Genomic DNA, 26,100 nt, shown 5'->3' on the forward strand with positions numbered 1-26,100 from the left:
TGGACAATGTTTCAGGCAGGGTCTTCTTACCCATAGAGGCTAGTGGCGCAGGGCGCCAGGTTCTGGAGGGCGCCAGGGAAGAGGCAGAGGCTGGACGCGGCGCTTCCTGGCATCAGCTCACTGCCCTTGCCCACCTCCGCCATGTAGCGTCACGCCCAGAGCCACCTTCTGCCATGGCCACCGTGGCACAAAGAGGCCAGCTGAGCCAGGAGGCGCTGCGTTCAGCCTCCGCCTCTTCCCTGCCGGAGGAGCTGCCCTCCAGCTGCTGCACGCCTCCTCCAGCCTCGCTGGCAGCACCATCCTCCCTAAAAAAGGTGGACAACTCTGGGAAATGGGGAGGGGGAGCGCCGGAGGAAGCTTTGCACCACAGTGCCGGATATGCTTAAGACGGCCCTGGTTTCAGAAAATAAATGGAAATGGCCTCCTTACTCTTTCTAGGGCCAGGCATTGAGATTCTGATTTGCATGGTGCAGGTCAGCTGACATTTTGCCTTTGCAGGTAAAAGAATTGGGATAGGGAGAAAGACAAACAAATCACCCACCAGCTCCCACAGTTCATAGTAAGAATCCTTCTTCTGAATGGAATTGCAATGCACCTTCTATTTACCGTATTTTTTGCCCTATAATGAAGGGGAAATGTGTGTGCGTCCTATGGGGTGAATGCAGGCTTTTGCTGAAGCTTGGAGAGCGAGAGGGGTCGGTGCGCACTGACCCCTCTCGCTCTCCAGGCTTCAGGAAGACATCCGCAGCCTAGGCAGCCCTGCGGGAGTTCCCGCAGGGCTGTCCAGGCTGCGGATAGCAGCCTGCTTCCTGGAGCGCCGGGTGCGCTGAAAGCAGAGTGCCTGGCGCTTCGGGAACACATCCGCAGGGCTGTCTAGGCTGCGGATAGCAGCCTGCTGCCTGGCGCGAGAGGCGCCCTGAAGCAGAGCGCCCCTCGTGCTGGGCAGACATCAGCAGCGTGGGGAGCCCTGCAGGAGTTCCCCGCAGGGCTCCCCACGCTGCGGATAGCAGCCTGCCGCCCGGCGGGCAGAGCGCGCTGAAGCAGAGCGCCCCACGCGCCAGGCAGACATCGGCCAGCCCCACAAGCTCAGGGGACAGCAGGGAGGCGCAGCGCCGCCATCCCGTTGTTCCTCGACCTGGTTCGGTTTCCCCGACCTGGTTTTGGGGGGGGAAATGAAGGAAATTTTTTTCCCCTTTATTCCCCCCCCCAAAAAAAAAACTAGGTGCATCCTATGGGACGAAAAATACGGTACTTTGAATTCAATTTGATTTACGGAAGGTGATGATATGAAGATTGAATAATGGAAGAGATCTGGCTTAATTTAAGAGAAACTGTGTGTGGAGCAAGATCTGGATCATCTGGGCTGTAATTAATTTAACAAGAAATGATTTGGGTGATATGCAAATTAGTGTAAGGTGTTGGTTTTTTTAAGGTGGAGGCTGATTTGAATAGGAAATGGTTTGGGCTCACCTTCGGTGAAATTTTAATTCTAGTAATTATTTTCAATTTTCATGTATACCTGTAAATTAGTACGTGCAAATCTATGCAGATTAGTGCTCTCACTTTTGATGATGAGTATCTTATTTTCAGTGATGCAAAGTGGCCACCATAGCATTGTAACATGATTGGAAATGCTGCGGAATCTATTGTTGTGAATAAAAGTGTGGTAACCTGGTTTCCGATAGAATGCAAGATTTTACTTCCTAAGAACCATACCCACTTTCTAAGAAGATCCCACCAGGAATATGACGCATATATTGTACAATGCTTAACAGCAAAAGGTAGGTTTGGAAGTGAGGGTGGATCTAGGTTCTACGTGTGAGCGAAGCAGTATTTATACAATGCATACTTTTTCAACATATCACATATAAGTATATATGATAAAAGAAATTCCTATTTCTTACCTACATTTCCAGTCATTAAGTATGAATTCTGAAAGTCCATCATCCCCATTCCAACAATGTGTATAAAATCTTCAATCACCTGCATTAGCTCTATCGAGCCTGGATAGATCTAAAAAATGAAGGTCAGGCGCACAATTACTACAAGACCTCAAAACAAACAAACTCAGTGGGACTAATGTAACACATGCATGTCCAGCATAACAAAACTATCAGAATCTGAAACTGTTATCAGGTTGAAATTGGTATCAATGACATGTGATTAAAAGGCAAGCTTTATTTTAGCCTTTAGGGTACATCATGTGTACTCAAGCATCAAGATAGAGGAGCTTTGATCTCTCCCATCTGCATAGTGCCACCATGGGGTGGGCTGTTTTAGCAAAGTGTAAAGCCCTCTCTCCATGGATGATGATGCCAGACACCTCTCAGAGCCAGTGTGCCCCTGTTTACATCTGTGGCGAAGGCCTGAGCAACACTGCCAACAAAGCGCAACTTTGCAAGAAACGAAAAGGATGGGCGTTCCTTGGGATGCATCCTTTTGATTTCTTTATTTTATCCATGATTTGCTGCAGTCTGGGAGGGTTACTGCTTTTCCGTAAATAAGAAATAAAAATGATGATAATAATTGTGATGATTTAAAATGTCTACTTTGGGCTTCCCATGCTGACTTTATATGGAAGGGCTTTTGCTGGTTGTGGGAGAATTTAGAAAAGTGCCTTTTCCCATGTAAAAATCTACGGCAGTACAAATTGTTCTTGCTCAGTTGTTGATCCACTCCCACCCAACCCCAAGAAAATGTGCTGCAGTTTTTAACTATCCCCCTCCCCACCAAAACACACACACACACACACACACACACACACACACAGCATCCTAACCTGGTTAATCCTATGGAAGGACTTTTGAAAGTCTTCATGTGAAGTTCATCATCTCATGGGTCATAAAATATGCATGTATGGTTTATAATACACAATGAATATTTTACCTAATCTAAACAATGGCAACTTGTTGGAAGCAAGCTGTTTCCAGCTAAGCAATCTCATTCTGTTTTCTTTCAAGCACTCTGAATTAAATATGTGCAAACCTAGGAGAGTCTCGTCCTATTTTCTTTCCTGGATACGACATGATTTCCTGGATGTGACATGACTAACTGTGCAGCTTTGAATCTGAGAAAGATACCGCTCCATAGTCCATTTGATAGAACAAATGTCCTAACTTTTTGGCAGGGATTTATTTATTTACTGAAAGCTTATGCCTTTTCCTTCTACCTGTTAAGGGCATCCAGGGCAACTTGCAGCAAAAGTAGAATAAAAAGTTAAAATATACATACATTACCATGACATTAAGAAACAGCTTCAAAAACAGCATTAATAAAACAGCAGCCGTACAAAGCTTGATAAAATAAGAATATCTATCTCAAACGCATGCAGTTTATGCTAGTTGTGAAGGTTGTCTGCATGTGCACACACAATGTACACATACTTGTATGAATGGCTGCTATAGCTTTTAAAATGTGAGGAGGAGTCGGATTCTTTGTTAATACTCTTTGGAATTTGAATATATTTCTATCAATGCTGGGGTAAAACAGGGATGCTCTTGGCAAATGTATTTTCACAGTCTGCATGACTACATAGGAGCAGCCTTGCTGGATCAGAAGAAATGCTCACTTAGTCTTAACATCCTGCTTCTCACAGTGGCCCATCAGTTGCCTATTGGAAGCCCACTAAGCAGGGACAAGGGCACAGCATCCCTCTCCCACTATTGTTTCCCAACAGCTGAAATTCAAAGGCATGCTGCCTCTGAACCTATAATGCCTGAAATATATACATTATGAATAATAGCTATTGATCACCTTAACCTCCACGAATTTGTCTAATCCCCATCTAAGATAGTGTTCACCACCCATCTTGCAGAAACAAAGTTCCTAACATTTATTACCATATTTTTCACTCTATAGGACGCACTTTTTCCCCTCCAAAAATGAAGGGGGAATGTGTGTGTGTCCTATGGAGTGAATGCAGGCTTTCGCTGAAGCCTGGAGAGCGAGAGGGGTCAGTGCGCACCAACCCCTCTCACTCTCCAGGCTTCAGGCAGCTATCCGCAAGCCTTCTGAGCACGGTGGGAGTTCCCAAAAGCTTGGAATGCTCTCCTTAATGTCGTCCAACAAGCACCCACAAGTGTGTGTGGGTACTGAAAACCTATTTGTTCGGACAAGCATTCAGTTCTAAACAATTTGCCTGTTTTAATCCAATGATAAATAACCACATAAATAATGCACACAAGTAATGCCATTCTTTCTAGGTCAGGTAAGGGGGAAAGTTTCCAACAGCAAATGACTGGTAAATCTACACAAATTTACCTGCTGCGCGTCTTCCCATTTCTCTTTGTTCTCTTCATCCAGAAGGTTACTAACTATTTGAAAGAAGTTCTGAAAATTCAAGAAGACAATGAGCTTATATAACAGAAATATATAGCATGCAACGCAATAAAAACTTTGTAGTATGTATGATGCTACTTTACATAAGGCTTGCCGCTGAAACATGGTAATGGAGAGTCCCTCTCTGTTGGCAGTAGCACATGTTCTGCTCTTCAGATGTTGTGGACTACAGCTCCCATCATCCCTGACTAATGGACATGCTGGTTGGGGTTGATGGAAGTTGGAGTCTAAAACCTCTGGAGGGTACCATGTTGGCTACCCCTGCACCAAGTAAAAAATAACAGTTGTGGGTTTGTGATTTCTTTTGGCTTTCACCTGTACCAGTATACTTCTGTCAATACTCAAATGAACTTATCAGGGACATTTTGTTTCCATTGGTCATTTTAAATTCTGTTGGCTGCTGCAGTTACCTTAAAGATAGAATATGGGCATCTGTCGTAGCAGAAATGTTCACATGAGAGAGATTTTCTAGGAAGCAAATTTATTATTTATCCCCACCCCCTGGATGTATGGGTTTATAATGCATTGCATACATTTCAAAATCAGTATCCTAAAAAAATAAAATAAAAAAATCCCCTTATCTAAAATGATTTTTTTTTAACACATGGAGTGCACAAACTTGTATACTGAACTGTATGGGCTAGTGAGGTTGCCAACTATGGCAATCAGTTCACATGTTATCACAACCACGCAGGCCTTTCTAAAGTGTCAAGAAAAGCAACCATCTGTTAAGCAAAAGTTGCAATCCATTCTTGAAGAAAGACCATTTTTCTTATTTTCTCTTTCATTCCCTCTTATGTGGCCATACCAGAACCAAAATGGTCTTAACTACAAGAGCAATTGTGTCCCTGAATTGTTTCTTCACAAATTTAAAATTTTGTCTCATTAATTAACATTGCCCGCCAATAATGCATAAGCCAAACCTATGCAGCACAATCCTATTCTACCCATTAAATCAATTAAAAGTGTCAGCCTTGTAAATGTCATTACACACTTTTTTCTGTCAGATACTTTTCTCAACCTTTTTGAGCTTAAGTTATTAGTTTCTATCTCCTCCTTATTGGAATATATTTACATAAACCACATCTTGGAGAGTCCACGTCTAGGATTGTACTAGGTAGCTTTTAAATACCACATTTTCTGTCAATTAGTTTCTTTCAAGTTATTCTCAAAACTCTATTTTTAACCACAATAAATACTTCAATCCATTTATACCACTTCTATCTTTAGCTGTAAAAGTTGGGCTCAGTTTCGATAACTTTTTTTAAATAAGTAATCCAGGTTTATACATAGTCTGTCAATTATCCTGTTACTATTTACATTTTAAAATGCAGGCCTTCAGATTGATCCAAGGTCAAAAAGAAGCCAAACTGTACTGTTTTTTGCACTGTGCTTAACCAAACGTGAACACAATATATTCATTCTATATTCCTTCTGTTCCAATCACCTTTTCAAAATGAAAATAGATGTTGCTAGACAGGGCTGGCCCTATCATGAGGTGAAATGAGACAACTGCCTCAGCAGTGGGAGCTGGGGAACAGCGAATTAATGCAATATTACTCCGCTGCTCAGTGCCTGAGGGCCCCAGTCCTGCCACTCAACACCTGGCCTAGGGCAGGGACTGATGGACCCTATAAAGGACTGCTGCTGCCACCACCGCCGCTGCTGGGCAGAGCGGGCTCCATTTTGTTTTGTTTTTTGTTTAAATTGCTGTTATTTTTTACCTAGGTCATTTTAAACTGTGACATTAATGCTGTATTCTTAGTTTTAGATTTTGATTTATGTGGAAATTGTTTCCCATTTGGTTCTGTATTTTTTTATGTGGTTTATTTATTGTTTATGACTTTTGTAATTAGGTAAATCTTGTTATGCTGTAAGCCGCCTTGAGCATTGTTTTTTAACTATGGAAAGGAGGCATACAAATAAAAAATGATGATGATGATCATGGCTGGCCACTGCTGCAACCGCCACCCATCTGAGAAAGACTCCTGTCAAAGTGTTCTGCAAAGTGGCCATCTCATCCTTATGTATCTTTCTAAGGGCAAGGTCTTATAGCTGAGGTGACCAGGAGAAGAAGAAGAAGAGAAGAGTTTGGACTTGATATCCCGCTTTATCACTACCCGAAGGAGTCTCAAAGCAGCTAACAATCACTTTTTCCTTCCTCCCCCACAACAAACACTCTGTGAGGTGTGTGAGGCTGAGAAGTGTGACTAGCCCAAGGTCACCCAGCAGCTGCATGTGGAGGAGCAGAGACGCGAACCCGGTTCACCAGATTACGAGTCTACCGCTCTTAACCACTACACCACACTGGCTCTCACTAGCTTTACCTCAGCAGCTAGAAATGCTTATTTAAAAAAGAGAGTGAGCTAAAAATACTAAAATAACTTTAAACCTCCAGCTAATCTGTAAAGAGAATTTCTAGTTGTCCTGACAAAGTGGCAGTGGCACAGGCACTCTCCAGGACCACCTTACCCATAACGCCTCATTCTGAGGAAGGACCCCCTCGCTCACAGAAAGTGGAGAGACTTCCCATGCTACCCCCACGTTGTCAATGGCAAAACAATTTAAAAGTAAGGGAGGAGAGGTGAAGGAGTGACAGGTGAGAGCAGTAGTAGGATGGCTGCTTAGGGTGCTGCCACACATTGTACTGACCCTCATAACAGGTGTCATTAAGGGCTGAACAAGACATATGGGAACCTGGGTTTCTGCCAAATGGCTGCAAAGCAATGTGGGGGTAAACATGATTTCCTAGGGGTGGGGAAGTGGTGGATAGAAGGGTCTTAACCTTTCTCCCACCTGCCTCTTTTTTTCTTCATCTGCTGCCTGGGTCCATTTTCCCCTGTGACATAACATAAATACACCCAGAAATCCAAGCAGATTAACAGGATCTGGAGGGAGAAACTATGGGAGGAAGGAGGCAGATGCAGGAAGAGTTAAGCACACAAACTCAATGTTTGTGATGCATAATCTAGCCCTCAGTTCTTCAGAAATTATGGCATGCTGGCATTCCAAATATTAGCTGTCAAAATAAATCAAAGTTTTCAAAGCCAGGGCATAGTCTGGTCATCTTGTGTCTAGACCCGTTGTTGCGAATGTGACGTGAGAATGCCAAACCACAAATAAATCTGTGCTCAAATCCTGAATACTCTTTGGAGGCTGAAGCACATCCCTTCTGCATTGTGTGAATAAATATTTAAAATACTAACCTTTCTGTCTTCCATATTTTACATCTCCACATGGGGAGGAAAGCTTTTCACATCACTCAGTGACTTTGCACAGTGGCTGATTAAAGTTAAAATTCATATGATCAAACACACACACACCAATCCTTCACACTTGATTATAAGTGTGGGGGAAAGGTTTTCACTTTCACAACTACATCATGAAAGCAGCTCCAGATTATGTCATAATGGAGGTCCTCTCCTAAGCACATGCTAAAGATCACTGACTCTTTTTGAACACCCTGGAATTTGTTTCCAAGTAATCATTCATAATGCATATTACTGCAGAGAAGAGTTTAAATACTTCATCACTACCAATATAATCTTGGTATGTGCATACAGTGGTATCTCGGGTTAAGTACTTAATTTGTTCCGGAGGTCCGTTCTTAAGCTGAAACTGTTCTTAACCTGAAGCACCGCTTTAGCTAATGGGGCCTCCTGCTGCCGCCATGCCACCGGAGCTTGATTTCTGTTCTTATCCTGAAGCAAAGTTCTTAACCTGAAGCACTATTTCTGGGTTAGCGGAGTCTGTAACCTGAAGCGTATGTAACCTGAAGCATATGTAACCCGAGGTGCCACTGTAGTACCCTACTTCTACAGAAGACACATAAAACTACTCAAAAAACCAGTTCTGCACCGCAGTTACGTTTAACATACTTAAAGTTTGTCAATGTTAATTCCATTAATTATATATATTCATGGCAATATGGCAGCTAAACCAATTGTTGCCAAAACTTTAATAACAAAATCTCTTAGTACATTGTGGTGTTCACCTTGCCTGTTTCTGCAACTGACACACCACACACTGTGGATTGTCTATGTTAAGTTGTGGGCGAACATATCAGATGACACAGGGATTCTTCCAAAGCAGCTCTTTATTTGTAAGCTGGAACAGAACTGAACTGAGGAGCTCAGTCAGCCTGCTTATATAGAGCTCCACTAGAATGCAACAGTAACCATTTTCTGTAACTAGCCAATCACTGAATGTCACTTTCGATCCTTCATTTGCATAACTATCTACAGTATCCCCCTGCTGGTCCAGGGTGAAAACTTCAGTACATAACAGTCTATTAATATACTACCATTACATTTCATATCAAACACCTGTCTTCATAACTTATTTTTAGAGGGGATTGAACTGGGGTGAGGATTTCACATAATGAAGGTTTTGATGGACTTTCTGGATGCATGCCAGTTGAATGTTGGTTGAATTTGGGCTATAGGGTGATTTAAAACAGGTAACAAAGAGGCCTTTCCTGAACATAGACTATAGGAAGTTGCTGTATATCATGCCAAACCATTCTTCCATTTAGCTTGGTACTGTGTACACTGATTTCAGGCAGGGGACCATTATCAGCCATACCTGGAGATGCCAGGGACTGAACCTGTGACATTCTGTATGCCCTGCATGTGCTCCACATCTGAGTTAAAACCCTTCTCCGAAATTGCTGGAAAGCCATTAAGTGGCATCATAATGTGAATAAACCCTTAATTAGAAAATTCACAAGTGCAATAATTACTACACTGACTAATTAGAAACGGGAAAGACAATTCTAAAGACTCAATCCAGTCTTCAATATCAAGGCAGTGGGGAAACTCTTCATTGAATTTACATTGGGGATATATATTTGCCAGAAAATATGTAACACACCCCTCTAATATCCTACACTGCATCACTGGAACAGCAGTAATATATAGCCCATTATAAAACAGAGTGTGAATATGAGATGAGAAGGAGCTTAACCTACAATATTCCTCCCTAAAGAGATAACTTCATTTCTATAATTATTCCCTTCCCAACACCTCTGGAAGCATAAAAGATTACAAGGCTAACACAGACATCCCCTAAATGTGTCCATACTTCTAAAAGGTTAATTAAAGGCCACAAGGAAAGGCTTTCATGTTAAAAATGTCCAGAGAGCCTTATTGATTTTAATTTAGCTTTGAATGTCTTATTAGCACAATGCAAAACATCTAAAAAGCAATGTGATTTTAAGCCAACCCATATTCTCAAATGCTGATGTTGTTTTCTCTCCTATTAAGAATTTTGCAGCACCTAGGGATTAACCTAGGTGCGGGTTAAACCACAGAGCCTAGGACTTGCCGATCAGAAGGTTGGCGGTTTGAATCCCTGCGACGGGGTGAGCTCCCGTTGCTCGGTCCTTGCTCCTGCCAACCTAGCAGTTCGAAAGCACGTCAAAGTGTAAGTAGATAAATAGGTACCACTCCGGAGAAAGGTAAACGGTGTTTCTGTGCGCTGCTCTGGTGCACCAGAAGCGGCTTAGTCATGCTGGCCACATGACCCGGAAGCTGTACACCAGCTCCCTCAGCCAATAAAGCGAGATGAGCGCCGCAACCCCAAAGTCGGCCACGACTGGACCTAATGGACAGGGATCCCTTTACCTTTTTAGGGCACTCATGGTACTAAATGAGAGGCCCTGTCTGAATAATATTCTTTGTGGGTAGGCACTATTCATGGGTGGACAGTGGAATTATTCCACTAGGCTTGCCTGCCCCTCCTCTAGATATTCCACTTGAATGTTTGCATATAGTCTACATGGGGGAAATCCAGTGTGGATTTGCTTATAGGCCTCGGGAGAGCTCAAGGGTCGGATGGAGAGGATACTGTGGGTGATGGTAAGGAAAGCCGCTGAAAGGTCCAGTAGATCCAACAGGCACACACTCCCCTTGTCCAATTCCTGGTGCAAGTCATCCACCTAGGGGACCAAGACGCTTCTGTCCCACAACCAGATGGGTCTAGATAATCCATCTCATCCCCAAACCCCTGGAGATGGGACTCCACCACATGCTCTAGTAACCTAGCCCAGAAATGCAGCGCTGGAAACTGCTGATAATTATCCAATATGGTGGGATTCAGGGAAGGATTTTTCAATAGAGGTCTTAACACTGCCTTCCTTAGGCATACTAGGATCCTGACTTGTTGTATGTAAGGAGGCACTGACCACTCCCTTTACCTGCTTGGCCAGTTCCCCAGTGGCCTATTTAATGAGACAGGAAGGGCAACGATATAGCACACATGTGGTAGCTCTCCAAGGATCCCTTCACATTCTTGGGCTGTACAAATGGGAAAGAATCCATTATCACTGGAAAAGCTGGAGTCAAAGTTACCTCTGCTGGGCCTTTATCAACTACAGCAAACAAGTGGGAATGGATCTGAAATATTTTTTTCAGTAAAGTACTGAGCAAATTGCCCGAGCTTCCCCCGACCCCAGCCCCCAGAACCGGCTGCTATCCGCAAGCCTTGTGAGCCTGGTGGGAAGGCCCACCAGGCTCGCAAGGCTTGTGGACATCTGCCCGAAGCCCGGGGTGCGCTCCGAAGCGCGCCCCGTGCTTCGGGCTGCAGGCTGCTGCCCGCAAATGAACTCCCACCGGGCTCGCAGGGCTTGCGGATAGCTTCCTGAAGCCTGGAGAGCGAGAGGGGTCGGTGCTCACCGACTCCTCTCGCTCTCCAGGGTTCAGCGAAAGCCTGCATTCACCCCATAGGATGCACACACATTTCCCCTTCATTTTTGGAGGGGAAAAGGTGTGTCCTATAGGGCGAAAAATACAGTAGCTAACTCTGGCTTCAATCTTAAGCTTCCCTTCTGTTCATATGCACTTTCTGCATGTGGAACTGGGAAAGAGGATTTTCACTGCACCTTTCTCAGTGCTATTTTTCTAGAAAAAGAGGTGCCAGAACTCACCATGAACGCCTCCCTTGTTCTCTTTATAATGGCAATGGAACTGAGTTCTAGCAAATTCCAGCTGAAAAAGAATCCCTGACATTTTTCTTGCCCCTGTGCTGCCACCCTGCACTGTTTTGATGGACATGAAAACCTCCAGAACATATTTCCAGAGGATATAGGGGCTACAGAAAGGAACAAAAAAAAAAAAAAGGAAGAAAGAAAGAAAAAGAAAGCGCTCCCCCCCCCCCCCCAATATGCAAGAATGTGAGCAGAGTTCAGCTCATGAGAACTTAAGATCTAGGCCGTTGTGTTTCTATGAACATTTGAGGCATTTTTTTAAAAAAGCAGGGTAAGAGCCAAAGCAACTTGGTTCACTTTAACTCTTGACTTTTCCATGAATCATTAATGAAAGTTCTGCAGCAGATGATGGAAACATCCTACAGCCAGAGTCAATTTACAGCAACATCTGTTTTCTGTCTCTTTTTTCAGTTTATGCCTCAAGTATAGGTGCTTAGCAAGCTGAGACACATGAATAGGTAATGCTATTCTAGGCTGCATCAACAGAAGTATAGTGTCCAGATCAAGGGAAGTAATAGAACCACTCTATTCTGCCTTAGTCAGACCACACTTGGAATACTGTGTGGCACCACACACTTCTTGGCACCACAATTTAAGAAGGATGTTGACAAGCTGGGATGGGTGCAGAGCAGGGCAACCAAGATGATCAAGGGCCTGGAAACTAAGCCTTAAGAGGAGCGCTTGAAGGAGCTGGGTATGTTTAGCCTGGAAAAGAGGAGACTGAGAAGAGATATGATAGCCATCTTCAAATATCTTAAGGGCTGTCACATGAAGGAGGGAGCATGCTTGTTTTCTCCAGTTGCAAGAAAGGAGATTCCGACTAAACATTTGGGAAAACTTTATGACGGTAAGAGCTGTTCAGCAGTAGAACAGACTCTCACAAGAGGTGGTGGACTCTCCTTCCTTGGAGGTTTTTAAACAGGTGGGATGACCATCTGTCATGGATGCTCTAGCTGAGATTCTTGCATTGCAGGGGTTAGACTAGATGACCCTCAGGATCCCTTCCAACTCTAAGATTCTTTGTCAGAAAAACAAAAACAAACCACAAGTGTGGGCCCGTGTTAAATGCATGCTCAACATTTGATTTTGGGATACAGTAGGATGCTGCAGAAACAACACTGCAAATGTGTTCATATTTGTATGGTTTCAGATCCTGGGTTTATCAAGAAGGTCAGCATCAAGATATCAGTGGTCTTCAGGTAGGGTTTGAGGAGTTGTGGGTAAAGAACATGCAATCCTGCATCCAGCCATGCTTAAACAAACCAGCACATCTGTATTAGCCCCTGCAGTGTCATTTATTTGCCATTGCAGAAAGAAAGTTTGCATCCAGGAGGTATTGGGGAGGTACTTTCTTGCTTACTTAAAAAGCCCTAAACTCTTAATGACAGTAGTTCAAGATGAAATCTTAAACTACAGAAAATAGCCAATATAATGTCCATTCCGTGCAGGATTGACATGCAAATTTCTGTGGTGTTTTTTTTTTAAAGGAAAAGTTGGGTACAGGAAGCCGAGTACAGGAAACCCAGAAAAATGCAGTCCATATATGCAAAGTTATTAGCCTGCATGAAGTTCTTTCCCCTCATAGACTTCAATTAAAGTCACACTGCTATCATCTAATTAAAATAATTTATTGTCCTAGCAGACAATTGCATGATGTATTCTGAGTAGCTTAATGGATGGTCATTTTATTTATTTATTCCCTTAAATTAATATCCTTCCTTTCTTCCATCATGAGACCCAAGGCGGTGTACATATGGTTCCCAAGCAATTACCCATGCACACATTGACTAGATTCAGACCTGCTTAATTTCAGCAAGTTGGTGGTCTCACGTGCCTTTAGGTTATATCCTGGGACCACCAGACACTAGCATTCATGGCCATTCTTACTACTTAACATTCTGCTTCAGGTTTTGATACAGGAGGTGTGCTTAAGAAAGATTATGTTTCTTGAGATTAGCTAAATTTATACAAGAAATGGCTCTCAGTGGCTACTATTCAGGATGGCTTTGCGCCACCCGCAAGATCAGAGGCAGCGCGCCTCTGAATACCAGTCACCAGAGAAGAGCAGTGTGAGAAGCCTATTGCCTTCATGTGCCTGTTTGTGAGCTTCCCACTGGCATCTCATTGGCCACTGCAGGAAACAAAATGTTGGAAAAGAGAAGCTTTGGGGCTTATCTTAAATTCTTCTCATGCTGCCCACAGTGGGTTTTTAAATTTTATTTTAAGGATGAGCAAAACTACTATCCTCTCTGTCTGGGTCTGACTGTAGAGTTGAGTTAAAGCAGCCTTTGTTGTCTTCTCTTTTAACACTAATTAGGATGTGGCTTTATCAGATTGAAGTACCTAGGATAAACGGTGTCAAATTAACGATGTTGCCATTGTTATGTTTGCTTTTGCTGCAGCCTAAATGCCTGATACAAAGACTTTCTGAATCAGCACATATGTTCAGGAGGTGGTGCACTTCCAGCTATCTCATAGCTCAGTGTGACAAAACAATTAATTGTGCTGGCATTGCAACCAATCGAGTCTGTATTGAAGGCAGGTATGTCAGTTACAGAGCATCAATTTCTTATCAAATATTACATGTCAGTAATAATGAAAACTGTCGTGCCTTTAATCCTAGTGGCCATTCACTACATAGTGAATGTAAAAACAGAATGTGGAATGCAGAAACAGATTTCACGTTACTGCCAAAGCTGAGCTCTCCTACTCTCCTCTCCTGCATTGGTCATGCTATCTGGGGCAGATGGGAGTTGTAGTCCACAACAGATGGAGGGCACCATATTGGAGAAGAGTGATCTAGTTCAGTGTTTGGTCCTCTCAGTGAAAGCAGCTCTCTAAGATCTCAGGCAGCTGCTCTCCTCACTAGAGATAATTTTAACTGGAGATGCCAAGAACATTCTACTTACTTAACTATGGCTACTTAGCTATGCTCTACTACTAGTTTCACTTACCTGGACTCCATCAGAAGCTGGAATGTAGCTTGCTCTTTTAAAAGTATCTGTAACATTTCTGAGAATTTCCACAGAAACCAAGAGATCCCCGGCATAAAAATTCTTCCTCTGAGTTAAATCCAGAAGGGTCTTCGTCACCTGGGACATTCCTTCACCTGCCAGTGTCCTCTGTCCTTTTGCAAGATGTTCTTTAATCTGTGAAAGTTAAAACAGTGTGATAAATATTAGAACCTACTTTACTAAATAGTCCCAGAGTCATCACCAAATGAACTTGAGAGATTGCTATGAGTATATTCTAAAGAAACTGGAATAATTTACAGCTTAGCCATGATGTCTATTTTACATAGGATGTCATGAAACACATTTAGGGGGAAATAAGAGAGCTACTTCTTAATTTTCCCACAAAGAAATATGCTGGGCCAGAGAAAACTACTGAGTTGGAGAATCTGGAGGCATGTTATTAAAAACACACAAAAAAACAAAAAGCCACACAGCTGCAGCCATTATACTTAGCTTTCATATACTTTTTTTGTATGAGAACTTCAGACACATTACATTGCCAGACTACATAAATAACCACTTTATGAGAGCAATCTACATTCTATTCAAGTCACTGGCAAAACCTTGATTTATAGGTTCCTTTGTATTTTGATGCCTTAGAGATAAGAGTGTCTCTCTCAAAAGAGTATCACAATAGAATGTGGCTGTTTCAGGCTCACTATGTTTTTGAACAATTTATCCCTAAAAATGAGCAACCAATAGGTCCCAAGCTTGTTGAAATTTATTTTGACATAATAAACTCTAATTTGCACACATGGTTTTGTAGGATGTAAAATCCCATTCCTGTCAATCTCCGGGTGACATTCATATGCTTCTTCTTTCCTTGTTCTCCTGTTTGTTTGGATTGTGTGGCCTAATCCATTTGAAGAATACAAAAGGAAGCTACTTCAGGGTATGGGACTGGGTTTGGTGGCTGATGTTACCACAGTTCTTATGCCTGACAGCTGTAGGTTTATATGTATTATTAGTAGTATTTATTACTTGCCTTACATGTATGTCCCAAGGCAATGTACCAAATATAATAAAAGCAGTTTAAAATAGTTGCAGAAGAGACAGAAGAGTTTAAAAACAGTACAAAACAAATACCTAGTCATCCAGTTGTGAAAGCCTGACATAGGTAAATGTTGAGAACAAAGGGAACCAGTTCCCATGGAAAGACAAAATCTATGAATCACTATATGCATATACAGAATTTATGGGGACCGTCTATTACACTTTTCTCCTTAGCTGCCAGTTGGTGCAAATTCATTAGTTTCAGCTGCCCCTTAAGCCAAGTCAATAGATATGTTACAGCATGCAGCAGGGGGATGTTACAAAGCCAGCATATTACTTTTTGTACCATAGGTAAAAATGAAAAGTGAAAGATGCCCTCCTAAAGAGCAAATGATAAAAGATAAATGGCTTCGGAGAGATGCATGCAACAATAGCCTGCATAAATAAAAAAATGGCAGTCATCACTTTTTAAACAACCACCTTCAACTTCTTTTTATCACTCCTTACAACTATCAAGAAAGGGTCCCAATACTTTACTTGAGGAAGAGTACTCAAATGGGCCCAGGGAGAGGCAGGATGGAGAACAAGCTCATGGGGACTGCCATCTCTCCCTAACTGGTTTTGTAAATACTTAAGGCAAATGCCAAGATTTTTTTGCCTGTGAAAATAGGTTCTTGCAAAAATCCTTCCATATTGCTAGACAGTATTGAGCTCTATGTTTGTTCAGAGTCTGTAGGCGAGTTGCATAAGGAGTGCATAATCTGTTCAAATCTGGCATGGAAATGAACTTGAAACCAGAGGAGGAATTCAACACTGCACTCTTCTGATTGTTCCATCAGTGCAGGCGTTTTGGCTTGTCAGATGGAACAATCACCTGCCCCACCCACCCTGTTCTGGGAGCTCTCCTGATCCCCTCCCCGAGTCAATTTCAGGGGGCACAGGGGCATGGGATAAAACCCCATTGTGTAAGTGGAAGTCTTCATAAGTTGAATCCTGCTCTGTGTGTTTTATTTTGTGATCAACTGTGACAAGAGTGTCTGCTGCAAGTTTATCAGTTGAACAGCGGTTACACTTATCAGCCAGTCTGTATATTCATGGCAAATTAACCATTCTTCACATACTCCATATACTACAATATCATTCCATAAAGTGGTCTTTAGATCACAGCTGGGGAACTTGTGTTGCTCTAGATGTTGCTGGACGACAGCTCCCAACATTGCTGATCATTGGCTAGGACAACATCTGGAGATCTATAAGTTAGCAACCCCTGCTTTAGACTGAAGGTACTATTAGAATGATTTGATAAGAATAAGCTGGGCTCAGATGGATGGCTTCCCTTTGGGTCTCTGACCTGTAAAGTGAGACAAATATGTGTTGTGTTCCAAATTACAGAAAGGAGAAGTTGTTACTTGATATATATTTTGACTGAGATTCTGAATATAACTCAACTTCTTGTAGTTATCAGGTTAATGTGTAAGTCACAAAGCAACATGGCGGGGGGGGGAAGCTTACATTGCTGAAGAAAGTTGCTCTGGTCGACAGTGCTATTCTTCCTATGTGAAGGTCATCTTTTAGTGCACTTACATGCAGGCTTATTAAGATGCAGTTTATGAGCCACGAGATGGTGGAATAAAGGAGCTGTTAAAGTGGTACTTCAGCTGCTGTCTCACAATAGATGTGCATATTGAAAATTGGCTTTCATTAGTTAGTGGACATTGATCTGGGATCCAGAGTGCCCTATTTTTGCTGAAACACAGTAGATAGTGAAAGTTGGAAACCCAAAGCGCAGTGTACAGCTACTTCTTTTCCAGTCACTATAGCTACTAAAAACCAAAGCGGGTTGATTGGGTACAGTAAGGCTGAAAGGAAATATCGCAAGGATTGTGAATGATGTAACTATACTTACTTTGCAACCTTTGCAGATTGATATGGATGTTATGGGATCATTAGTAATTTGATGTGGGTACTTCAGGTTAAATAATTTAATTATTCATTACATAAAATTCAAACATCACTTAGTTGAGGAAAAAACTCAAAATCATACTTGAAAACATACAAAAGTTAAAATACTAAAACAGATTAAAATTACATCAACAATGTCAGGGCTCCCTGGCTGGGTCAGGGTTGAGAAAGTTGCCAAAATGGCAGGGATCCAACATTGGTTCTCCCCCCTCCCTCCCACACCCCCCCACACACCAGAGCAGAAGCTCTGGTGCATCCGATGGCTCCTATGTCATCATTCCAGGGGTCACAGGATCGCACCCTATGGGCCTGTGGTCAACAGTCATTCTACTTACACAGAGTGAACCCATTTAAATGAATGGACCTTACTGTAATTTCAGTGGGTCTGCAAACCTTTGAGCGGTATTTGTTTTGTAAATTTTGTTGTATGTAGTAGAATTTTTTAATATTTTTTATATATATAACAAACAAAACTAACAGAGTGTTCCAACAATTCAACAATAGAGGAAAACAACGAAGCACGGCCAGGTATGTGGTAAGAAAATCTGTCCATCTGTCATGGAAGCTTTAGTTTAGATTTTTGCATTGCAGGGGGTTGGAATAGATAACCCCTGGGCTCCTGTCCAACTCTACAATTCTAGAACTCTATGAAATGAAAGATCTATTTCGCATGTAGTAGAATTATTACAAAATTAATTTCTCTATTGTGTTTGGTATAGAATTATTCCTGTGAAATATATCTACTGCTTAGTTTCAAAAATCGGCCTACTTTGCTTGGCTTTTGGTGAAACCACTAGCTGCTGCTGCATAACTTTCTTAGGTTTTGTGGTTTTTACATCTATGTACATATATGTTCTTACTATTTTTGTTGTATATTTTCTCAAGCCCTCACCTTGCGAAGGTAATTTTGGGAAAAAGTACAAAATAAATATAAATGAAGCAGAATTGAAGTGCATAGGATTTGTAGCACTAAGAGGTACAACGTTCATCAGAAAGCAAGGACAGATAGAGCAAATGTAGTAGATACAGCCCTGGAAATAGTTTCATTCTTAAAATTCTCTCCATGTTTGCTTTATAGCATTCATTCTTTTCTCTAAATACTGCAATTGTCGCTGATTACACCAGCTGACACTGGAATGCTGTGTGAACGATTTGGCTGCTGCTGGTGCTTAACCATGGGGCATGTCTTTAAGATTTTGTGTTCTGCCTTTACGTAATGTAAATTGACAAGAGGGGGAAAAAATCAAAGGAAAGGAGGATGAGGTCTCCGAAAAGCTTGTGACACGTGCATGCACACACAGAGCGACAGATATATTATAGCCAGCAGTTAAATTGCATGGGTCTTCTCATTCAGGGAACTAAGACTTTGGGTTTTAAACAGCAAGTGTTCTTCAAATGAACCCTGTTTTTTTGACACTGTGTCATGGCACTCGGTTTTCATCTCAATGTTGGTATCTCTAGCTACAGATATTTGTTTTGCAAACATGAATTACATTTGTCGTGCTGCAGTGTTTCTCAAATTACGGCCGAGAATTAAAATTCTATCGGTTCATGTTCAGTTCACAAGAGGCATAGGACCTGTGTGTGGAGGAGTTCCTCCCCGTGCCCCTCTCCCTATGTGAGCAAAGGAATATCCATGCAGGCAGAATTACGGCCATATTGGGGAATGGGAGGTCTGTACACATTCACCATATTCCCACTGATATTTTTCTCATCTGTTCAGAGCAAGTTCATTGTTCCCTAAAGAACAGTGAGGGGGAAAGCTGGGTGGGGGTATGTGAGAAACACACATGCACCCTCATTCCCTCAGTGGCTTTGTGTTGGTGGCAATATAGGATGGATAAAAACAGGGCTCTGTTGAGCCTATGGTAATCCTGTCTACATGTCTGGATTGTGTCCATACTTATTTGTTACAATCAGTATGGGGGGGGGGGGAGAAAGCTTAATAGAGTACAGAACTGAAGACACAAGGTGAATACAGGGTTGTTGTTTCTTTAAGCGCAAAAATGCAAAATTCAAGCAATTTCTTCTCTTCAGCATCCACGTGATAGTTTTAAAAAGCTATGCATGGCTTGTTGCGTAAGTCATTCATTAATTGTATGCTACAAAAATAGAATCATAATTCCCGAACTATTACATAAAAGGCATTGTGGCATGGAGATATACGATTTTGTTCCCAATTGTTCCTTTCCACAAAATATAAAATGGCATAGATGCTTGATTAATTTATTGCATTCCTTGTTTTCATAGTTATTCGGGTGATGTACTCTCAGTTTCGCAGGAAATAATTCTTATTGCTACCTTTTGTGACAGGAAAAAGCTGAGCTGCTGGCCACAGAGGGCAAGACGTAGAAATTGCCCTTGTTTTATGTCTTGACTCCTCACGTAACTGAAGTTTGTTTGCTGTTGAATTTCTCCATGCCCTTGAAATGACAAGATGCTAACAGCAGTGGAAATGGTAGTCAAACATTTCTCTGTGATGTGTGGCAACTAGAATATGCAGTCAGTTGGCTCCATACTCCCTGCAACCCCATTTCTGTGATAATCCCTTCCCACATTTTACCTCTTGCCGCTTCTGATAAAGAACCACCACTGAGCCCGCCCACCCCCATCTGCATAGAACAGCTGATGTACTTTCAACTCATCCTGTATCTAAATAAAAGTACAGTTCTTAAGAATTAACCTTTTGAAAAAGGCTAAAGAACATACACTTCAAAACAACTTTTTTTTTAGTCATGCAAGATAAACAGTTGCAAACAAAATCTAGTGCTGGGAATTAGGATATCACAGTGCAATCAAACTTACCATCATCCTGCATTTAAGACAGAAGGTGGTCTAAAAGCCTCAAAAATACACAGGAATCAGAATTCAATGCAAAACATGCTGTTTAAGCTGTTTCTGTAGCAGAATAACGATAGGCATTTAGGAACCTGTTGGGTTTTGGGGATTCTGCAACAGCTAAGGAGGCCAGGTGAAAAAGATGAGCTTAATAGTTCCATATAAGGGGGAATTTCAGCAGGTGAAGCATGCATGGCAATCAGCTTCTGCTCACATGCCCTCTCTACACAACTATTAAAGGCGCAGGAGCCATGCCTTCTTCAACTGGCTACCCTAGCAACACAGCATAAATTGAACTTCCTGGTCCCCTGGCCAATATCTGACAAGCGAACAATGTGTATCTATCATATCTGGGAAATGCTCAAACTCCTGATGCAGGCTTACTTGAACACCTTTCAAAGGAAAGATGTGGAGGGAAGGGAAGTATAAAGCAGTTATATTTATGCAGAATTTTTCACTGCAAAAAAATGCCTTGGTGTGAACATTTTAGAGGCCAGAGGATGAACTCTCTGCATTTCCTTCCGCTCCTGTATCTCTTTATGTCCCTTTCATTAAAGAGTTCATCCTCTGGCCTCTAAAATGGGTGCTAACTCTTGACCTCTTGACCTCTAAAGTCTTCCATTGCGGGATGAAGTCTGGAAATAAATACTGCTGCAGCGCAGGATTAGGAATAGATGTTTTGTGATAACAGAACACTTAGCATACATGAGGGGACAAGCTACTGCCTTGGCGATTGCACACTTGCTGCCATGGCATTTTCCATGACTTTGTGAGGCATAGTATTTTTTAACAACAAACGTGAAGTGTGGACAACAGATGCAAACACCCTATGCATAAGTCTCCTTGAAGCACCTCTGCCTGAATCATGTACAGGACAAGTATTTGTAACCTTGGTCCACAGAATGGCCATGCAAAGCAGTGGTGGGGATCCTCCATCCCATGGGCCTGATTAGACCATCTAGGCCTCTCCATCTGGCCTGAAATGCCATTTTAGCAAAGCCACATCCACTTCCCCCTCATCACTTGACTTGTGAGGTGCTGGACTGGCAAAGCTGTGGTGTACTTAGTTGTGCTCCCAACTCTTCTTTTCCAGCTACTGCTAGAATTCAACACTTGTGAATTTGGCACATTTTCTGTGAAACATATAACCATGCTAAAAATAAAAATAACCCCAATAGGTTTTGTTCTGCATCAGATGGCAAGTGTTTTAATGAGTTGACAGTGGCTGGTTTCCCTCATGTCTTGGGGCCAAACAAGACATGACGCGGTTGATCCAAGGTGAGATCTGATATCCTTTTCTATGCTTCAAAGCAGCCACAGGGGCCTGCTAATTTGATCAGGGAGGAATGGCTTGAGGAGGATGGAGTCAATGCTTCCTCAAATGGAACTGCTTCCTAGAGAGTACATGCTCCTCCCCACCCAATTACACACTATCAACTTGTGCATGACCACATATACATGTGGTGCCAGGAAGTAAATAAATAAATATAATCATACCAGGAAATGATGGGAGGAGACCTGGAGCCCAAAGAGGATGTGAATGGGGGCAGAGGAGCCCCCCAAAAGTGCAGCAGGGCTTTGTTTAGGCTGCTCAGCCTCCCTGCCTAACAGCTGGTGCAACTGCTTTCCTACGTGTCCTCCAGCCAGCCCCAGTGCTTCAACTCTAGATATTTTGGTCTGGTTTGGAGAGAAGCAGCTGGAGACAGGGGGAAACAGGCATTTATAGGCTTTTTAGAGAGGGCTTCCCACTTACACTTAACCCCCACATAAGTGGGGGACACCTGTATAGCATAGTTCCTTGAATTCCCACCCCCTCAGCAGAGCTAATAACAACTGCTGGGTCCATTTGGGGATGGGAGAAAGGAGAGAGGGTTAACCTCCCCTCTTCTAGGACAGCTTCCTGATCAAATTAACAGGTCCTTAGGGCAGCACTGAAATAAACAAAAAGTTGTCTCTAGGTCATACATCATTTGGTCCCCATACCCCCTTTCTCTCATCAGAGCAACCACTCCAAATCAACTACAACTCAACAGTCTTGCAGTCAGAACCACACTAACCAAATTAAATTACACAAATTTGTCTACATTGTTTGTATGATCGTGCAATCTGACTACTCCTGGGGTGGCCTTTCTTTCCACCTCTTTCAATGTGCACCTTATTTCTCCCCCCTCATTTGGTGATTTCCGCTTTATAAAACTTGGTATGCTTTGCTTGGGCAGCTATTTCGTCACGAATCCTGCATTAAGTTAAAGTTGGCAGAACAAAAGGCAGCAATAAGATTAAGAGTTTAAATATATAGAAGTGTTAATGTGCTAAAGCTGCTGCTTGCTGGATGCTTAAGCTACACTAGTCTCTTGCCAACAAAAAAATCTTGCCACAAATATTGCTAGTCTTTATGATGGGAAAGGGCTAACTTGATGTTGATATACATGAAGGTTAAATTGATGTTGAGCTTATCTCCCATGAATGGTTGGTTATGATTAATGCAGGGAAAGCAAGAGAGAGGCCTTTATAAGATGCATGGTCATTCCAGCCAATGTAGTTTATCTGCATGACAAACTGCTTGAAGCAAGAACTACTTTAGGCCTGAAAACACAATTGGTTTATGTGGGGGGTTTTTTGTTTGTTTTTGCTACAGGAAACAAAGGGTGGAATTAAACAAAGCACTGAGGAGATTGTTCCATTTTTGCTTGCCAGATGGAAAGATCTCCCTTCCCTGCCTCCACTGTTATGGGGTTTTTCCCAACCATCCAGAACTGATTTTGGGGAGGAAATGCTAGCAGGCATCCTTGAATGGGCTTCCTCTAGCAGAATGGGCACCATCTGCATTATAAATTGAGAGTAGCAGCATACCATTTTAAGCAGCTATGGCTTCTCCGAAAGAATCCTGGGAACTGTAGTTAAGGGTGCTAGAAGTTGTTAGGAGACCTCTATTCCCCTCACAGAGCCACAATTCTCTGGGAAAGAGGGATGACTGTTAAACTGCTCAGAATTATAGCTCTTTGAGAGATCTCCTAACAACTCTCAGCACCCTTAACAAGCTACAGTTCCCAGGATTCTTTGGAAAAAGCCATACCTGTTTAAAATAGTATGACACTGCTAGTAAATGTATAATGCGGATGAGGCCTAAGGCGGTTACTCTCCTGGAATTAAATAAACTATGGAGTGGGTGGCGCTGTGGGTTAAACCACAGAGCTAGGACTTGCTGATCAGAAGGTCGGCGGTTCGAATTCCCTTGACAGGGTGAGCTCCCATTGCTCGGTCCCTGCTCCTGCCAACCTAGCAGTTTGAAAGCACGTTAAAGTGCAAGTAGATAAATAGGTACCACACCTGTGGGAAGGTAAACAGTGTTTCCGTGCACTGCTCTGGTTCGCCAGAAGTGGCTTAGTCATGCTGGCCACATGACCTGGAAGCTGTACGCCGGCTCCCTTGGCCAGTAAAGCGAGATGAGCGCCGCAACCCCAGAGTCGGGTCATGACTGGACCTAATGGTCAAGGGTCCCTTTACCTTTTATGGTGCACTCTAGAGCATACAAGGAAGACCTCGTGTGATTGTCCCCTTTTCAAGAAAATTTAAATGGCTTTTATATCTTCCCTTTTCTCATATAAAACAATTGGGGTTCATCCTTTGATTGCAGTCTGGTTTTGCTAAAAATACATGTGCAGTCAGGGAACAATTGTAGTAGTTACGGCAAATATGTGTTGCCCCAGGAGAGAGTAAAACTGTATTGAACAGAGGAGACTTTACCCTTTGCACATATCTGTAAGTGACTCATAAAAACATAGAAGAGATCAGAAGAAGCAGTTGGTGAGGAATGTCTTAGTACATAAGAACACGGGAAGCTTCTGTATAACATGGTAGACCACTGGTTTATCTAGCTCAATATTGATGAAACCAACTGGCAGTGACTCTCCAGGGAGTCTTTATGTAGTCTTTCGGAACCCTACCTGGTGAAATCAGGGATTGACCCTGAGACTTTTTGCAAACAAAGAATGGGTTCAAATAACAGCCCTCCCCGGGGGGGGGGGGTACAGGGTTACAGATGCTTCTTAAGAGGAGAATTTAGCCAACTACAAGTTTACAAGTTGGTCCTTGGTTAAGCACAATATAGGGAGTGGAGAGGAGATGATTTTGGAACAAAAGCCAGTGGTAAAAATAACGAGCCTTTGCAGAGAGTGGATGACCATCGTTCCAAATTCAAATCCATTTAAAATAAATAATAATAATAATAACTTTAGGCTGACTCCTTTTTAATAAACTGTCTGGGGAAGGAATAAATTGTGAAAGAGGAAGCCTTTCATTCCCGGTTTCAGAACTCTCATTTTGCTGAGGAAGAGAGAGACTGGATGATATGCGGCCCTTGTAATATAATTTGGAAAAAATTGAAATCAGCTCTAATGAGCTGCAGCTGAAGCAAATCATTATTCACCTCAGAGTTCTTTTGATCAAATTACATTTCATCTCAGCATTTGCAAGAATGTGAGGGAAGAGTGAAAGCAAAATTATGGCATGAACTTGAAGGAGCACAGAAGTCATTATATATATATATACATGAGTTACCTTCATGGCTCCTAATATGTCAGGCTGAGATATAGCTTTGACCAAGAAGATAAATGTTGTATGCCCTTCCAGACTATCTAGAGTTCATAGATATGTCCATTTTCTTTCTAATTGTGTATCACCTTTAGGTCAAAATTGGCCAGTTTGGATGGGACATTCCTGGCATCCTAAGCCATAGTTGATTAAGGCAGGATTGAGCCTCAGGTCCATGTGCTCCCCTCACCCATATTGCCTTGCTCATTTCCCTCAAATTATTCTTTATGGTGCTATGAACCTGGCCTCTTTGAACCATGGTTCCCCATTACATCTAACTGCAGGATGGGGAATTATAATTCAATGATGACTTTACTAAGCAGGTTCTTAAAGCAGGATCAAACCAAGATATAAACCCTGGCCTCAACTCGGCTGTGGCTCCAATCTGGTGGAACGCTCTGTCACAAGAGACTAGGGCCCTGCGGGACCTGACATCTTTCCGCAGGGCCTGCAAGACAGAGCTGTTCCACCAGGCCTTTGGTCAGGGCGCAGCCTGACTCTGTCCTCTGGCAATCTGCACAGAATTTTGCTTAACGGTTGCCATCAATTTGATTTTAATTAATTTTTATAATGAAATGTTTTTAGAATGTGGGATGATTTGATTGTTGTTAGCCGCCCTGAGCCCGGCTTCAGCTGGGGAGGGCGGGATATAAATAAAATTTATTATTATTATTAAGATCTACCATTAAACCACAGTTTCCCATATGGGGCATAGTGGGAAACCATGGTTTAAAGAAAGCAGAAGAACCATGTTGAAGGTGGCATGTTAGGGGAGGAATGAAGGAGGAACACGTGGAATTGGCCTTGTTCCCGGAAGCTGGGAACGTTGCATCCTAAAAGGCCTAATATCTGTCTATGTTTATTGCCTTGGAAGACAAATCCCACAGTTTTGCATTTGAAAGCTGCAGTAGGATGAAAATGAAAACAAACACTGTAAAATGTATCATCATCATTATTACTACTAATAATAATTACAACCCTCCTCCTCCTCCTCCTCCTGTAATCCTTCCTAAATGGAAATAGATAAATGCCTAATACCCAGAGAATTCAAAATGGGATTTAATTCTCCATTCATCTCCTGCAGGTTAGTCAGCCACTGAACTGACACAGGGCTGGTGAATATGCTCCTCATTTCCTTCTAAGAAACAGCATATCTGATTAAGGCTGAAACTCAAAGCACACATAATTTCTTGACAGAGAATGTGGTAGTGACGAGCAATATATTAAAGAGGCTATAAACATCTGAAGAGCATGGGATGGTGGCATATTGTAGCTACTAGGCCCTCTAGCTTTCAGTTTCCATAGCCATGTATCTTTTCTGTAGGAGTTTCCACATCATGGTCCAAATTCCACTATCATTCTGTAGCTTGCCATTAC

The 26,100-nt window shown here is 42.4% G+C and overlaps 1 protein-coding gene across 5 annotated transcripts in view; it reads right to left on the reverse strand.

Moving 5' to 3' along the window:
* ADGRB3 (adhesion G protein-coupled receptor B3) overlaps positions 1-26,100 on the reverse strand; it is a 436,348-nt gene that overhangs the window by 224,662 nt on the left and 185,586 nt on the right. For all 5 annotated transcript variants that reach the window (XM_083431406.1, XM_083431407.1, XM_083431405.1 and 2 more), the window contains 3 exons: positions 14,278-14,472; positions 4,261-4,329; positions 1,905-2,013 (listed from right to left, as the gene is read on the reverse strand). In XM_083431406.1, the coding sequence (XP_083287532.1) occupies positions 1,905-2,013; positions 4,261-4,329; positions 14,278-14,472 (373 nt within the window). The remainder of the gene's footprint in view (positions 1-1,904; positions 2,014-4,260; positions 4,330-14,277; positions 14,473-26,100) is intronic.

This window comes from Podarcis tiliguerta (assembly GCF_965153285.1).
Source record: "Podarcis tiliguerta genome assembly, chromosome: 3".
NCBI classification, from domain to species: domain Eukaryota; kingdom Metazoa; phylum Chordata; class Lepidosauria; order Squamata; family Lacertidae; genus Podarcis; species Podarcis tiliguerta.